Source organism: Aulostomus chinensis, chromosome 20 (genome assembly GCF_037954235.1).
Source record: "Aulostomus chinensis isolate RoL2024-O1b breed Wild chromosome 20, RoL_Achi_v1.0, whole genome shotgun sequence".
In the NCBI taxonomy this organism is placed as follows: domain Eukaryota; kingdom Metazoa; phylum Chordata; class Actinopteri; order Syngnathiformes; family Aulostomidae; genus Aulostomus; species Aulostomus chinensis.
This window is the reverse complement of record NC_141339.1, coordinates 24,777,106-24,793,889: the sequence shown is the minus strand read 5'-3', so window position 1 is coordinate 24,793,889 and position 16,784 is coordinate 24,777,106. Positions and strand designations below refer to the sequence as shown.

At 50.7% G+C, this 16,784-nt stretch overlaps 1 protein-coding gene across 6 annotated transcripts; it reads left to right on the top strand.

The window, feature by feature from the left end:
* The first annotated feature begins 1,897 nt into the window (after positions 1–1,897).
* Positions 1,898–16,748, top strand: LOC147243437 (sorting nexin-14-like). Of its 6 annotated transcripts, XR_015110737.1 has the most exons (29): positions 2,531–2,984; positions 3,542–3,662; positions 3,739–3,812; positions 4,247–4,325; positions 4,411–4,454; positions 4,519–4,606; positions 4,847–4,931; positions 5,463–5,619; positions 5,691–5,766; positions 5,959–6,003; positions 6,705–6,785; positions 7,705–7,819; positions 8,396–8,551; positions 9,002–9,126; positions 9,484–9,542; positions 9,697–9,829; positions 9,915–10,101; positions 10,228–10,311; positions 10,390–10,490; positions 10,698–10,809; positions 11,214–11,254; positions 11,393–11,509; positions 11,790–11,913; positions 12,766–12,930; positions 13,055–13,227; positions 15,574–15,669; positions 15,914–16,005; positions 16,486–16,542; positions 16,615–16,714. XR_015110737.1 is itself a non-coding variant. In XM_086190348.1 (28 exons), exons 2-28 carry the CDS (start codon positions 3,558–3,560, stop codon positions 16,639–16,641), a joined length of 2,628 nt encoding a protein of 875 aa, XP_086046474.1. In that variant the 5' UTR covers positions 1,898–2,038; positions 3,542–3,557; the 3' UTR covers positions 16,642–16,748. The 6 variants fall into 6 exon arrangements, 5 of the variants coding, with proteins under 5 accessions (XP_086046474.1, XP_086046473.1, XP_086046471.1 ...); XM_086190348.1 differs by lacking the exons at positions 2,531–2,984; positions 13,055–13,227 and adding an exon at positions 1,898–2,038 and having other exon boundaries at positions 16,612–16,748; XM_086190347.1 differs by lacking the exons at positions 2,531–2,984; positions 13,055–13,227 and adding an exon at positions 2,136–2,416 and having other exon boundaries at positions 16,612–16,748.
* The last annotated feature ends 36 nt before the right edge of the window (positions 16,749–16,784 follow it).

Here is a 16,784-nt window from a genome sequence, read left to right as displayed (position 1 = left end):
GAAGTGTTAGCATCAGCTAGCTCAGGTCCAGGCTAGTTAGCTTAGCCCAATGGCTGGTAGTGGGTGGAAGTGTTAGCATCAGCTAGCTCAGGTCCAGGCTAGTTAGCTTAGCCCGATGGCTGGTAGTGGGTGGAAGTGTTAGCATCAGCTAGCTCAGGTCCAGGATGCTGGTGTGTCCAGCAGGAATCCTCCTCCTCCTCATGATCAGGAGCAGCAGCCGCTCTTCTAGTCCTAGCTATGCTAAAACTTCTCACCTACTACCAGTCATTGGGCTAAGCTAACTAGCCTGGGTCTCTGCTCTGGAGGCGATTGACAATTCCAAAAAGAAGTTGAGAGGTTCCTCTACGGTCGTAAGCGTCCCAAACTATTTGTGTACTGGTGGACTTGTGAGGGAGGAGCAGTGCCACCTGGTTCAATCAACCTGTTTGAGCCTTCAGGCCACAAAAGGAAACCAAAGTTCGGCTGCTGACTGGACAGATGCACTTGCTGATTGCGTAGATTTGTCATATGATTGTCCTTTTTAGCCTCTCATCTGGTCAAATCTGTGGAAGTCCAATCGAAACATTCTTGCAGTGTCGCTATTCTGGCATCCCGACCTGTCTGGATCCCTTTGGCTCCTGCTGATACTGGAAACCTGTTTGAGACACGTTGCTCAAATAGTTTATTTGTAAAAGCTGAATAATTTATTAAACTGTCAAGTTTCATTTTAAGTACTTGAGTGAAGCATGAAAGTAATAACTGGATGTGATGCTGTTGCACTGGTATTCATCTCGGCAAATAGCAAAAAAGGAATTGATCGATAAATTATTTGGATATTCTAAATCAGGTTAAATCATTCCAGGGACTGGCTGCTTGCAACAGTTGGGAGGAAGTGGGGATCCTCCTGGGATGATGTTGTTCTACTTGAAGGCATTGAAGTGGATCATTTTGGAAATGCTGGTTTTCGTTTGTCTGCAGATGTTCATGTGTGTAGAACCTGAGAGGTTTTAGGAAGTGCTTGTTCCCGCCGTCCTGTGCTGACAGGGTCCTCGAGGGGTTTACAAAATAAAAGCCGTACGTATGTGCTGAGTATTTTAATTGTCCTGCGACGTAGGCGGGGTTATTTTCAGCAGCAGGTGTTTGTTGACTGTTGCTGTTTTTGCTCTTGAAGCAGCAGAAGCGGCGATGGCGACGGTCGGTCCTCATTCCTGCTTCCAACGCTGCTGTAAAAAGCCAAAGGAGCTCAGAAGAGGATCTCAGGTGCCGAAAGTTGGTTTGATGTTTTCACAAGATTTGTTGACAGAATGAATCACTGAGGCAACAGACATCAGCTTCGTCCTGTGGGTGGGCAGTGGCGTTTTGGAGCTCGTTCCAAGGTCTTCTGGGAAGTGTAGGAACTCATAGGTCACATTTAAGTGGTGACACCAAAAATGTAAATAGGGCTGATGATGAGGCCAGCCTGGGAGCACGTCACGCACCACACTTGTGTCCTTGGAACATGAGTTGCCTTTGGGGGCGAGCTGTCATGAAGCTCCGCCCATCTAAGGGTTGGGCAGCTTGTTTCCTACTTTGTCACAACTTTATTTTCCTCATGTATTTATTCTTGACCTCTTATTTTGGAGGTCAAGAATATTTGTTTTTGTTCTGCTAACAAGTGTGTTTGCATTCTTGCAAATGAATTGTTTTATACTGTACAGTGAGGTGAGTCAAACCTATTTTTCTAATAAAGTTACTGATGGCAACATGTGGCGTGTTCTTCATTGTGGAGCAAAGGGAGTCGCTGGTGAGGTCGTCCTCCTGCAGTCGCGTCAGAACATTCAGCTCACTTCATTCCACTGCTGGCTTCAGACACTGCAACACCAGGCCAACCCGCCTTTGGTCATCAGCTCGTCCGGTTGGGCTCCCAGACAGATGCCGCTGAACGGAAGTGACGTTTGGATTCAGGGTTGCCATGTTCACTAAGTTGGACAAGTTGGAGTTGCAGTGAGAAATCTGACCCTGAAACCAGGTCCCATTTCCTAGCAGTGAAGTGCTCTTTCAGTCATGGCAACTGTCTCAGGTATGAAAACCTCATCAGGAAATGTCGATGGATGCAAACGTCAGGTGAACATGCAGGTCAGCTCCTGCTGTCGTGGCTCCTCCTCCACACTTCGGTGTCCCCCACTCGTCACACTGGTCCGCAGAGATCTCGCTAAAGTAAACTTGTACAGTATTTAAATGCATTCAAATAAGCTGATAAACCCGTGGCACACCAAATGACCAGCAGGCAAACAGGACGAAGTCATCCAGCCACTGTAAAGTGACGGCTCTGTTGCTCCGGTCAGGACTTCCCGGTGTTTGAAGAAAGCGCCAGCAACGTCGGACTGCCTCTCGGTCTCGCGCCGCTCCATGGCTCCCATCTTCTTGCTCATACATTTTTCTCGACCCTGAGCATCAGGTATTCAAGCCGTTAGCTGTAGCAATGCTAACATACTTGTCACTGAAACACGTTCGTTGAACACATTTACTGTCACCCCCCAGCACCACCACTTGCTTCGTACTGTAAACTTGTTTTCTACCGGTCTGGCAACCCGGGCCGGAGCGGAAACCGCGCAGCTGTCACGGAAGTCGGTCGCGTCTCGGGGACCGAAACGTGAAGTTAATCCCAACTGGAGGAAGAGGAGGAGGGGGAGACGGCGGTTCGAAGAGCAGATGAGGAGCGGAGACTTTTCTTACAAGCGCGAGCCAAGCTAGCTGGCTAACCTTCAGCGCGAGCGCTCTGGAACGGCTCCCTTCACCTTGGTCACGTGACGGTCTCGAAAACAAAGCGCTACATTGATTGACGCGCTTATTGAAGAGGTTCGGGTGCTTGCATGGAGGCCCGGGCCCGCTAGCGGCATGGCGGGTGTGTTGGAGACGGTGAGACGGAGGCTGAGGATGGACGCGCTGGTGGAAGCCGGACGTCAGTACCCGCTCTTCTGCGTCCTGCTGCTGTCGCTGCTCGCCGTGACGCTGCTGCTCAGCAGGTACGAGCCCCGATGTTCACCGGACAGAAGCGGGACAACACCGGCGGTACGGTGTGAGTTGGAAAGAAGACCAAACCTCGCGATATGAGAATCAGTTCAGCAGGAAGAAGGTCTGGCTCCTTCTCTGGTGTTTGATTGACGTGATTGTGACCGCGGCTCCTGATTATTGATGAGTGACTCAGTGACGGTGGGATGTCGTGATTGTGTCGTGGTGCGCCTGAGCGACTCTCTGTCCTCCAGGCCTGACCTTCCTACACAAACACTGACGTCCATTTCCACGCTGAAGTTCACTTCCAATAAGTCCGAGCAGAAACAGACCGTTGAACTGAGGGGGGACGTGGGGGCCCCGTTCGTGGCCAGAGGAGGCCAGCGACCCCCGGGTGCTTCTCTTCTGCTGGACAACAAAGAGGATTTGAGTTTGATTGCGCCACTAAAAACATGTAACTAATGATGTGATTTGATTAACAATCCTATTTGAAGACCATTATGTCGAGGGCGAACACCAGGGGGAGCTGCAGCGCAGTCTCAGCCCAAGCTCAGCTGTCATGTCCCTGCAGGTACATCCACATCCTCATGGTCTTCTGGTCTTTCCTCGCCGGCGTCATCACCTTCTACTGCTCCGTCGGACCCGAGACTCTTCTCCCAAATATCGTATTCACTGTGAAGCCAAGAAAGCCGGTGAGTCGGTTGCAGTCAGCTGATATTAGCATGTGAGTGACTCCCTAACTCGCCACCTCGTTCTTGTGTCTGACAGCGGCGGGAGCAGGAGCTGTTTCCCCTGGGCCACAGCTGCGCCGTCTGTGGGAAGATCAAATGCAAACGCCATCGGTATGTCGGCTTCACATTTCCATAAAAGCTGATTTACAGCTCCAAGTATTCGCCGTGAAGTGTCCTGAGACAACGAAGGCGTTTATCCGCCAACTTCAGAAGTCCGAAACCGCCCGTCGCACCAAACCACGAGTGTTGTAGCCAGTCAGGCTGAGCTCCAGTCCAAGCTTTCGCAGATCCTCTGGATGGTTGAAGACATGGCTCAGACCCGACGGTGACCTGCAGCGTTCAGGCACAGTTCAATAGGATATAGGGTTATATTTTTTACAGCGGTAATTTTGACAGCAGCTCAGGCCCAGAATTCTCACCAGGGACTGTCAGCAGGGAGCAGATGAGCCTCACCCACCTCCTTAACCGGGGCAAAGACTCCTGACTGTGCTGCGTCTGGTTTGTGATCAGCTGAGTGGCGCTCACTGACATCTTCTCGTTGTCAGGCCAACACTGCTCCTGGAGAACTACCAGCCCTGGTTGGACCTGAAGCTGAACTCAAACGTGGACGCTTCGGTGGCTGAGGTGGGACGTCTCTTCCTCCTCGGACGTGTTGTGTTCCCTCACCTGAGTCAGTAAAGGATGTTTGTGCTGCTCTGACCTTCTGCAGGTGTTTGAGTTGGTCCTGGAGAACTTCGTCTACCCTTGGTACAGGTGAGCAGCCTCAGAAAGTCCACGCCTGCAGCGGCGACCGTCCTAAACCTCCTGTGCTCTTCAGGGACATCACAGACGACGAGGCCTGCGTGGATGAACTCAGGATGACCTTTCGCTTCTTCGCCTCTGTGTTCGTGCGGCGAGCTCAGAAGGTAAATCTCCGTGTCAGGATGTTAGACCTGGTCCTGGTCCTGGTCCTGGTCCTGGGTCTCAAGTAGTTGTGAAGCTGAATTGTGATTATTTTGTCATGACCCTCATAGATGAAGTCACACAGATGCCAGTTTCAAGCTCAGAAGGACATTCAGGTGTCGCCTCACTCGGTTTTTGAGGCTTGACTGTCAGACAAGAGCTGATATTTGTTGCTGTGGATTTGATTGGATTTTTCTCTGCAGGTCGACGTTCCTGCTGTGTTTGCAGACAAAGTGATGAAAGCTGCGATGAAGCACATCGAGATAATCGCTCGGGCTCGAGGGAAGAGTGAGTCGCCCACGCTGGTCCTGACTGTTGCAGGTCACCAGCAGGTCACCAGCAGGTCACCAGCAGGTCACCAGAGGCTCTGAGATTTCAAATCATAAAATTCAAACGTGTCTGCACCTGAAACCAAGTAGGAAGAAATGAGCCACCTGAGCGTGTCCAACTCATGATGATGAGGAGTGTTGGTGGATTTTACTAAAGTAATCTTTAACTATTTTAATACGTTCATAAACTTCATCTATAATATTTAGTGTCAGGGGAGTCATAGCGCCACCTGGTGTTGTTGATGCCCCACAGCTGGCAGTTCGATCAGTTCTCCTCAGATGTGAACCACCTTTGGAACTCTGCTAGTGAGTTCATTTGGCCCAAACGAACAGATCCCATGAATCCAGATTTGAAACACTGGTCAGAAGTTAAAAGTGAACCGGCTCTCAGAAGTGAACCGGCTCTCGGAAGTGAACCGGCTCTCGGAAGTGAACCGGCGTGTGAATGCAGGGTGACTGATGACCTTCCTGTGTGTCCTGACATGCTCAGTGGAGAGCGTGGAGGGTTTCCAGCAGGCAGCTCTGGATGAGTACGGCGCTGACCTCCACGTCGCCTTGGGCAGCCGCAGAGACGAGCTGCTGTACCTGAGGAAGCTGACGGAGATGCTCTTTCCTTACGTCATGCCTCCAAAAGCCACCGACTGCAGGTACACAGACGCACACCAGCAGGAAGAGGAGGACCACGCAGGCCCAACTGTGTGTGTGTGTGTGTTGTCAGGTCTCTGGCTCTGCTGCTGCGTGAGGTGATGGCCGGCTCCGTCATCCTACCGACAATGGACTTCATGGCCGACCCTGTAAGTGCAGCAGGAGGCGCCTGTAGCGACCGGCACGGCTCCTCTGTTCTCACTCTGTTCCTCCTGGTGTCGGTGCTGTTGGCTGTCGGTCAGGAGCGTTGACGGCGTGATTGATGGACGTTGACATGCATCATTCTGAGTCCTTCTGTCTTTCACTCAAACACATGAAGATCTTTTGTCTTCATTTTTCAGGATACTGTGAACCTGATGGTGCTCCTATTTGTCGACGACACTCCGGTAAGTCAGGCAATGAAAGGTTAATACTCTGCGTGACACACAGAAAACGAGTCGTTAGCTGAGTGAGCCCAGTCGGCTCGTTCAACCAGCAGCAGCCTCTTGTGTGGGGGTCTCGGGTCCGGGACGAGTCAGGACCCTGCAGCACGGCAGCCGCCTGAGGCCGACGCCCAAAATTTGTGATTTGCAGTGTTCTGCTTTGTAGTCAGTGGGTTAAAATACAATGAAATGATGAGGATGATCATATGAGTGGTCGTAATCGTCCAACTTCATGTTTTAGTCCTGCGACTGTTGCAGCTTCTGTCAGTGAAAACCAAAACAGAAATGGCGGACAAAGTGAAGGCGCCGCTGCCGCTCATGAAGACGATAATCAGCTCGCTGGGTGTGAGTTGTGCAGCAGCGACAAGCTGATGGCGTCAACTTGGCTCTCCATCTACTAACGCAACGTGTGATTGGATGAACCAGAATCTCAACTGGTCACATGATGAAGAGGAGACATTTTACTGGGCGAATAGAAAGCTACTGGTTATGAAGTCATGTCAGCTGAGATGCTGAAAGTTCCAACACCGAATCCTCAAACGAGTTTTCATGCCTTAGAGTTTGACCACAAAGTTGCACTGGCGATGAATCCCAGACACTCCAGTGGGATGGGAATGGATTGAAAATGTCTTGTCTAACAGAGTGAATGTCCTGTGTGTCTCCAGCCGGAGCCGGCCTCAGAGCCGCCGTCTGCTCTGGTTCCATTTCTACAGAAATACGCCGACGTCAGCAACAAGAAACCGTCTGTGAGTATCGCTCGTCCTCCTTCACCACATCCATGCCGTAACCATCCATGTACTGTTGTCTCTTTCGCTGTTGCTACTTTGCATGCCTCTGTCCAGTTTTATGGAACCACTAGACCAGGGTAGGGAACCCTGTGCCATGGAGGGCAACCCTGTGCCATGGAGGGCAACCCTGTGCCATGGAGGGCAACCCTGTGCCATGGAGGGCCGTGTGTGCAGGTTCTCCTCCCAACCAACCCTTTAACAGGTGAGTCCACTGATTAACACTCCTTCAGCCACAGTAGAGTGTTAATCAGTGGACTCACCTGTTAAAGGGTTGGGTTGGGAGGAGAACCTGCACACACGGCCCTCCATGGCGCAGGGTTCCCTACCCTGGTCTAGATATTCTCTGAGCATCTGTGAAAGGGTTCTCAAGGGTTTAGCGTTGCTTTTCTTTCTGATTTGGTTTGAGTTGTTACTGATGGGCTCAAGAATCAGTGTAGCAGAACCAAAATGTCCTCTTTTGATCCTTCACATTCTTCTGATGCCCCCATCACCCACAATCCTCCCTGCCTACTGAGAGCTGAGTGGGAGATTAACGTGTGTTATGCTAATAATGGCAAATGCTAGCTAGCTAGCTTGAGCCTCAGCCATCATTGTTCTTGCACATAAATTAGTTCTGACTGTTGATGACTTATTTGGTCTTGCAGACGGACAGCAGAATCTATTAGTTGCTCCTCCCCCCGACAGCTGGTGTTCCCCTATTAACAGTCTGAGCAAACCTGAGCGATCGAGAGGGGAGGAGGAGCCATCAGGCTTTCACCTGTCAGACGAAATATAGGGATTAAAGCCCAACGAGTGAGAACCAGCGAGCACAAGTGACTCTGCAGAGCTCAGAAAGCGCTGTTGCTCCTAGACAGTGGTGTTCCCTCTGGTGCTGCAGGTGCTGAAGTTGGAGCTGAAGGAGATCAGGGAGCAGCAGGATCTTCTCTTTCGTTTTATGAACTTTCTCAAGCAAGAAGGAGCTGTGCACGTGCTGCAGTTCTGCCTCACTGTGGGTAAGAAGCGCCATCTTAACAAACTCTGAACCATGTTTGATGGCGCCGTGGCTCAGGAGAGGCCATCTAGGAACCGGAGGGCTCCTGGTTCAGCTGCCTACTGTTGCGTCGTTAGCAGTAGCCTGAACACTCGCGTTGCTGGAGGTCCTGCCGGAAACGCATCTGAGTCTGTAATGTTACCAGGAGTCGTTAAAGAGATGACCTGATGGGAGCAGCGGTGGAGGCGAGGTGAGGCCTCCAGCACCCACTGAACAGCAGCTGCTTCCCCTCGAGATCCGACTGAGGTGAAAGTTGCAAACGGATCAAAATAACGCACAAGTCGTCACGCATTTTATAGTGACGGACGTTTTTGGATCAAATGAAAAATATTGAAAATGAAATCCTACTTGCCCCTCCCAAGTCAGAGGTGTCAGAAGGATGCTGAGTCACGTTAGCGTTTCTCAAATGTCGTAGCCCAGATGATCCCCGATTCGTCAACTGCCCGTCCAAATGACCAGCTCCCCGCCATGTGTGAAGTTGATCAGGTGTGCGGCGGGACAGTGACGCCGAATTGCAGCCACTTCTGTTTTCTTCCAGAGGAGTTCAACGATAAGATCCTCAGCCCGGAGCTGAGTGACTCTGAGCTGCAGCGTCTGCACGGCGAGGTGCTGCACATCTACGAGACCTACTGCCTGGACGAGAGCGTGGACAAGATCAGCTTTGACCCCTTCATCGTGGAGGAGATCAGGAACAGTAAGATCCTGCACCGACCTACATTCAGAACCATTGCTCACGTTTGTGTTGTCGTGGTCTGACCCTGGTCCAGGCCACCTGTTTGAAGGAAGCTACCATCCTCGGCCGATGCTGATGGAAGGTCGGAAGTCTTTAGTCTGCTGAACAAACACCACTGGAGTTTCCCAGGTAAAGGTGTTGCAGGAATCTCCCTAGCTATTGAAGTCAATAGAGACCAGAACCACAGACGCCTCCGGGGTTCTGGTCTGCTGTCCGTGGCGCTCCGGGACATGACGGCCAGATGTTGGCGTTACCTCAGGGCAGTGGGCGTCTTGTCCCGTCAAGCTCCAACAGCATGACTGAAACACGTCCCCTGACCTTCCATCTGCATGAAGGCGAGTCGATGATGATTGGGTGAACTGTCCCTCTGCCCGAGGCGGACGCAGGTGGTTGACGCTGGTGTCCTCTCAGTTGCTAAGGGTCCGTACGCTGCTGTGGTGAAGCTGCAGACGATGCGCTGCCTGTTCGAGGCGTACGAGCACGTCCTGTCCCTGCTGGAGCGCGTCTTCACGCCCATGTTCTGCCACAGTGATGAGGTGAGTTCTTCACAACACACTGGACGGTTCCCACATCTGGGAAGTACACGTACTTTAACTTTTTATTCAAGACATTGTTCTGTCCCTGGTGTTGGACTGTTCAGTACTTGGACTGGACCCGGTTATTATTACATTAACTTGACTACATCAAGTGCTTCAGTAATAGAAGTGACGGAGGAAACTCTCCAGGTCTGATACTGGGTCCAGCTCTTAGTAAAGGTCTTGCCAGTGAACAGATTTAGTGTCATGTCCACTGAGTCTTTCCAGGTGTCCACCTTTACCTGTCCCCGCCCACCGAGAGCGGCGGAGGCCTCTGTAAATCCTAGACTTGTCCTGATCCGTGTCTCCTGTGTCCAGTACTTCAGACACCTGCTGAGAGGAGCCGAGTCTCCTGCCAGGAACTCTCGAATCAGCAGGTCTGCCATGAACATTTTCTCGTGTCACATGTCAACAGTTCTCGTGTCCCTGTTACCTTTCTGCCAATCATCATCAGCGTTGAGGAGGGACGCTGTGATTTAAAGGTTTTTGTCTTTGTATCAGAGACTAAACATATTTGTCTGCTCTGTCTAGAAACGCATCAAAACGTGGAGAGTCGTTCGGGATCAGCAGGATTGGCAGCAAAATCAAAGGTGTGTTCAGGAGCACAACTATGGAGGGCGCCATTCTCCCTCCCAGCGCCATCAACGACATGGACGACGACCTTGTGAGTGTTGTAGCATCGATCGAAGCTGCAAAAAGGTCATGTGGCAAAGAGAGGGCAGCATGTTAGGCTCTTTGCATCACTGCAGGTGGAGGAGGCGACCATTGTGATGGAGGATGACTCCCCCACGGAGCCGGCCAGCACCGTGGGGAGCCTGAGGAACCTGGCGGCGTGGAGCATCACCATCCCCTACATTGACATCTGTGATGACGAGGTCAAGAGGGAGAAGATTCCTGTCTTCTGCATCGACGTGGAGCGTAATGACAGGAAGGAAGGTGAGCGGGAGGGACGGCGGTGGGGGGGTTGGCATGTGAACGTCCAGCTGCCGTCACGTCTGGAGTCCCTGATGCCTCAGCAGCTTTTGAGCTCCATGTGATTGATTATTGGTGATCATCCTGCAGTCGGTCACCAGACTGAGAAGTGGTCGGTGTTCCGGAGATACCTGGAGTTCTACGTTCTCGAATCCAAACTCACGGAGTTCCACGGTAACTTTGATGTGACGTGACCTCTACTCACCCCGTCCTCCGTCCTGGTCCACACACTCACCTCTCCGTGTTCTTCAGGCACGTTTGCAGACGCACAGCTTCCCTCCAAACGAATCATCGGACCAAAGAATCACGAGTTCCTGGCGTCTAAAAGGGAAGAATTTGAAGAGTATTTACAGGTATTTTCTCCAGATGATGACTGTCATTATTATTACTGTTGTTGTTGTTGTTGTTGTTATTATTATTATTATTATTATTATTATTATTATTATTATTATTATTATTAGGGCCTGCCTGAGCGCTTTCTAGTTGTACTGTGTGTGTGTGTGTGTGTGTGTGTGTGTGTGTGTGTGTGTGTGTGTGTGTGTGTGTGCGTGTGCGCGCAGAGACTCCTGCAGCATCCAGAGCTCAGCAACAGTCAGCTGCTGGCAGACTTCCTGTCTCCTCACAGCGTGGAGTCTCAGTTCCTGGACCGGATGCTGCCTGATGTCAACCTGGGTATGAAGACGTGACACAGACATTATTGCTTTAAAAACATTTGTTGCTGTGACGTTAACCTTGACTCCTCTCCAATATTCCCTGCTGGGCACTCTGAATCCTCTGGTGGACCAGACGACCAGTCGCAGGGGCCGTTCAGCCACTAATGATTGTGATTTTTGTGGTGGATCTATGAGGTCATTGGCTGTCAAACCTAATTTACCCCTCAGGGAAAAGAGAGGTTGTGAACTTGAATGTTGTGTGGAATAAAGTCAACGCCCCAAACCCAAAGCTAATACGTGGCTTCATCTCAGCTAATTGTAACCAGCGTCCTCGTTCATGCGTCATCAGTCCAGCGCGGTCGCTGTTGGTTCACTGAACTGAAACTGATCAGTGGATTTCTGAAGTCAGTCTTTGTTTCACAGGTAAAATTTTCAAGTCCGTGCCAGGGAAGCTGATAAAGGAGGTGAGTCTCCTGAGCTGAAACGCTGCTCTGATGATGCTGGTGAGAGGAACTCACCCTCTACCGCTCATGGAGCGAAGCTAGCTAGCCTGGTCCCAGCTCCCTAGAGCTTCTTGTCTGTAACTGACATGTTTTCCCCAGAGGGGACAGAACCTGGAGCCCTTCATCCAGTCCTTCTTCAACTCCTGCGAGTCGCCCAAACCCAAACCCAGCCGCCCTGAGCTGACCATCCTCAGCCCCACCGCCGAGAACAAGAAGGTAACACGCTAAACATCAGGTTTTTCAGTCTCCTCTTGACTCGCCGTCCTTGGTGGAACTCCTTCAGCCTCTGAGCTCTCCAACTGCACTGGACATGAGAAATTAGTGGGAATAAGAATAACAACCCTTTATTGTCCCACAGTGGGGAAATTTACTTGACTGACGGAATCATGAATAGAGCAATGAAAGAGCAACAGTGAAAACAGAAATTTAAAAAATGAAGGTTTTCGGTGTAACGTGTTTTGAGGTTGAGTCGATAAGTGATGCCTCTGACCCACAGCTCTTCAACCACCTGTTCGGGAACAACGCCAGCCAGCGGGGGGGTCTGGAGAGGGGATCCAACCACGGCTGCCCCCCAGACAAGGCCGGCGTCAGCGGCATGTATGACTACATGATGTATGTCGGTGAGTGTTGAGCTAACGGTCTCCAGGTGGACCGAGTGTCGTCTGTAGGACCGTACTGCTTGAATACGAGCAACATCAGCATGTCCTCTTAGAACCTGCGTGAACTGACTCGATTAGAGCCTGGAAGAAACGGCACATTGTCCTTTCTTACACGATTCTGAAAAACATCCATGTAAACTGCTATCAGGTGATTGGAGTCTTCCAGCGAATGAAGATCTCCCACTGTGGCAGCACAGGAAGCAGAACTAGAAACTGTGAATTTTTTCTCATCGTGGAATTTACAGTTTCCTTGTCTCCAAGTCAGTGACCTGAAACAAGTCTGGGCTTGACCCCAGCTGGAGATACTTGAACATTTCTGGATGCTAATTTCCTGTTGGACTACAGAAAAGGCCATTCCCCTGACTTGCTAACTTCCTGTTCAGATGTTCTAGGTGTTAGCAGCTCGCTCCTCGACAGGTTACACCCTCCGAAACTACAGCACGGAACGTGTGTGTGTATTGAAGCAGTCGCGTCTCCAGTCTCAGGCTCCTCCTGCTCTGGTGCCTGTGAAGTCAAACTCTGGGGAATTCCCCTCAAGCATCAGGAACCTCAGAGGACAACTTGTGTCAGGAATTGATCCATTTGTAACATTTGTAAAGCCTAGCGGAGGTACAGGTTAAATCATTGCTCTGCATCCAGGTAAAGTGAGTGCTAACAGGAAGTAGCCAGCTCTCTAGGTGTAAGTCGCTGGTGTTTGACCTACAGAGCATGCACAGTTGGGTGGGAGTCATGGTAACAGGGAGATTTGAGGTTCCGCCTGAGTTCCAGCAGCTCTTGTTATTTGATACTAAAGTCCCTGGTGTCTCCTCTCAGGCCAGGTGGTGTTCCACATGCCTGAGTGGCTCCATCACATCCTGTCTGCAGGGAGGATCCTGCTCAAGAACACATTTGAAGCCTACATGGACCAGTACATGCAGTCCAAACTGGATCAGATCCTCCAGGAGCACCGTGTGGTCTCCCTCATCACCCAGCTGCGAGGTAGGAGATCCTCCCTGCCACGCATCTGTAGTTTGACCGCTCACACATCACTAGAGGGGCTTCATGTATTATGATAATTATCAGCCTGAGTCTCGCCCTCTTCAAGTCCATGACACCACCATAGATGTGGATTGGAGCTTCCAGGTCTGCTGCTGTTCGGGACGGAGCGATGAGCCGGCGCGTCTAAACCGAAGGACTCCCACTCTGAGTATTGGAAACAGCTGGTTCAAACATGAAGACGCTGTCAGAGAGGCGGGACACACCACGCAGCAACCTTCACATCAGATACAGACCCAGGCTAGTTAGCCTAGCACAGTGACTGGTAGTGGGGGGGTGTTAGCGTAGCTCCGTCTCTGCCTGTATTAATATCAGGAGGGTGGAGTGTAACCTTGGTGATGAACAGTGTAATTAGTTATAGTTACTAGTTACTGCAATTCAAAAGCAACTCAGTTACTAACTCAGTTATTCAAACCAAAAAGTAAAGCATTACTGTGAAAAGTAACTATTTAGTTACAAAAAAAGGTCAGAACTGTCAACACTGTGAGCTCTGTCCTGCTTGACATGCATTTTTCCACTGAACTCTGCTCAGCGATGTGGTCTCCATTCATACAAACACTAAGATCTTTCAAGGTGATTGATTATTGATTGACTTTAGCCTGGCTAGCAGTAGCACTCCCTCGCTGAAAAGAACAACTCAGGTGCACGGGTGAGGTGACACCTGTGTCGGTCCCTGACCCGGTCCCTGACCCGGTCCCTGACCCGGTAGCTTCAGCAACATGATGCCTGGATGCGTTCGTAGATGAGAGCTGCTGTTGCAGCCCCAGAGAGGCTCTTAGTGCCGAGACACGAGTTGCATTCAACACTAACATGTTTGTCCCTCTGCTCCACGAAGGAGAAGTAGTGAGCGCACTTCCACGTGGAGAAACTCGGTTCCGCCATGATGTCTTGCGCATTCTTGCTGTTATAAACAAACGCCCCCACAGCGCAGCTCGCTCTCCTGTCTCACTCTCCTCCTGTCTCTTGCACTTCCCCCAAGCCCCCCCCCCCCCCCCCCCGACACAGGAAATAAACACAGTGGCTCAGCCGAGACAGTAAAATAACGTGAAATAAACTAATAAACGGGTCGTTTTGTCACTACAACTGAGTTATTGAATTTTAACAATAATGCGTTTGATTATTAGTTACTGCCAAAGTTACTTTTTTGGAAGTAACTAATAACGCAGTAACGTGTTAGTCCCAACACTGCTGATGAACACCAGTTTAACATGAGGAGACGTTGTAGTGGTAGAATCAGACACGTAGCCGGACCTACTTTCCTGACTGGGAGCAGTGATTTGACGCAGCACCTCCAAAGCTCCACTGGAACTTGGGTCAACAGAACCAAAGGTTTGTTGAGGACTAGAAGAGCGACTGCTGCTACTGATGATGATGATGATGAGGAGGATTCCTGCTGGACACACCAGCATCCTGGACCTGAGCTAGCTGATGCTAACACTTCCACCCACTACCAGCCATTGGGCTAAGCTAACTAGCCTGGACCTGAGCTAGCTGATGCTAACACTTCCACCCACTACCAGCCATTGGGCTAAGCTAACTAGCCTGGACCTGAGCTAGCTGATGCTAACACTACCACCCACTACCAGCCATTGGGCTAAGCTAACTAGCCTGGACCTGAGCTAGCTGATGCTAACACTTCCACCCACTACCAGCCATTGGGCTAAGCTAACTAGCCTGGACCTGAGCTAGCTGATGCTAACACTTCCCACCCACTACCAGCCATTGGGCTAACCTAACTAGCCTGGACCTGAGCGAGCTGATGCTGACACTTCCGACCCACTACCAGCCATTGGGCTAAGCTAACTAGCCTGGACCTGAGCTAGCTGATGCTAACACTTCCCACCCACTACCAGCCATTGGGCTAAGCTAACTAGCATCCTGGACCTGAGCTAGCTGATGCTAACACTTCCCACCCACTACCAGCCATTGGGCTAAGCTAACTAGCCTGGACCTGAGCTAGCTGATGCTAACACTTCCACCCACTACCAGCCATTGGGCTAAGCTAACTAGCCTGGACCTGAGCTAGCTGATGCTAACACTTCCACCCACTACCAGCCATTGTGCTAAGCTAACTAGCCTGGACCTGAGCTAGCTGATGCTAACACTTCCCACCCACTACCAGCCATTGGGCTAAGCTAATTAGCATCCTGGACCTGAGCTAGCTGATGCTAACACTTCCCACCCACTACCAGCCATTGGGCTAAGCTAATTAGCATCCTGGACCTGAGCTAGCTGATGCTAACACTTCCCACCCACTACCAGCCATTGGGCTAAGCTAACTAGCCTGGGTCTAAGCTCCCTAGAGGAGGGTTTCTGTCTTTTGTTGTGTCTGTCTAAAGTGGGTGTGGTCTTCCAGGCGGGCAGCTGAGTCTGAGGCGAGAGTAAACAAGCTTCTTTAGGATGAGTAACAAGAGGCGAGTGATGATGTAGGTGGCGTAGTTGTAGAGAGACATAAACACAAGCGTCTGGTGACACAGAACTGTGGTTGATAAACTCAAGTTAAACTGTTGAACACGACAGGTTGGGTTTGAAAGTCACTGAAAGGGGAAGTTGAGTCTGATTGTCTTCTTGTTGTGGTTCCTTCAGACGCCGTCTTCTGTGAGAACAGTGAGGAGCGAACCAGCGAAGACAAACAGAAGAGAGCCAAGCAGACATTCCAGGAGATGGTGACCTACCTCCCAGGTCTGTGGCAGTAAAAGCGAATACCAGAATGATGTCAACTCACTTTCAGTCTGATAACGTCAGTAAATATAAGCCGGATTGACATTTCTGAGGTCAGCAACAGTATCCATCTTTATCATCGTTCACATCCACTGGAAATCAGGTGGGACCTGAAGGGTCAGCGAAGGCTGGTTGAGGTCATGGGTGCACGCCGTCGGTGATGTCATGATGCTATAAGTTGTTTGTCTGTGTGTTCTCACCTCAGACTTTGTGGGCAAGTGCATCGGCGAGGAGGCAAAGTACAATGGCGTTCAGCTTCTCTTTGATGGCCTCCAGCAGCCGCTTCTCAATAAGCAGGTAAAGGGATGGTGGCCTCACTGGGTGGTGCTCTGGTGTGTGTGCGCGGGTGTGTGCGTGTGTGTGTGTGTGGCGTCTCCAGACAAACGGGGCTGACTGACGGTTTCTTGATGAAAGTAAAAGAGTCGGTGTGAAGAAACTTTGTTTCCAACTCCGAAACATCAAAGGACTGTTAGGAGCGTTTTCATGACCACGCGTGAGAACCTGCACATTGAGACGTAGCAGCCTGTGCTGCGCTGGGGGGAACCACCAGCTACGTGCTTTGATACATGAACATGTCAGAGGAACCTATGTCCTCAGTGAGCTGCAGGCTCTCAGGGATGGAATGGGCTCTTTTCAGATTCAAAGATTTTTCCAGGTGTTTGATGGACATGTCAACAGTTCATCACGCTCGGTGAAACTCATCCCTCATTTACAAGCCTGGGCTCAAAGTTTTTCTGAGATGAACTAACGCTTCTACGACCTCTACTACTGTCACAGATGACGTACGTGCTGCTGGACGTCGCCGTGCAGGAACTGTTTCCTGAGCTCAGCAAGGTAGAGAATCCCTCTTGGTGTCCGCTGGCCCTGCTGTTGATCCAGCTAACTGTGACGTTTCCTCCTCAGCAGGGAACCAAGGAGGCGGTGGCCATGTGAACTGGGGGACCAGACCACTGGACCGCAGTCGTGCAATAGTCAAGAAATTAACTCAGCATTCCAATGTATAAGAATACTTTAATAAAGATGAGTATTTATTGCTGTCACACTGTGTAGACACCTTTACTCTCAATACATGAATG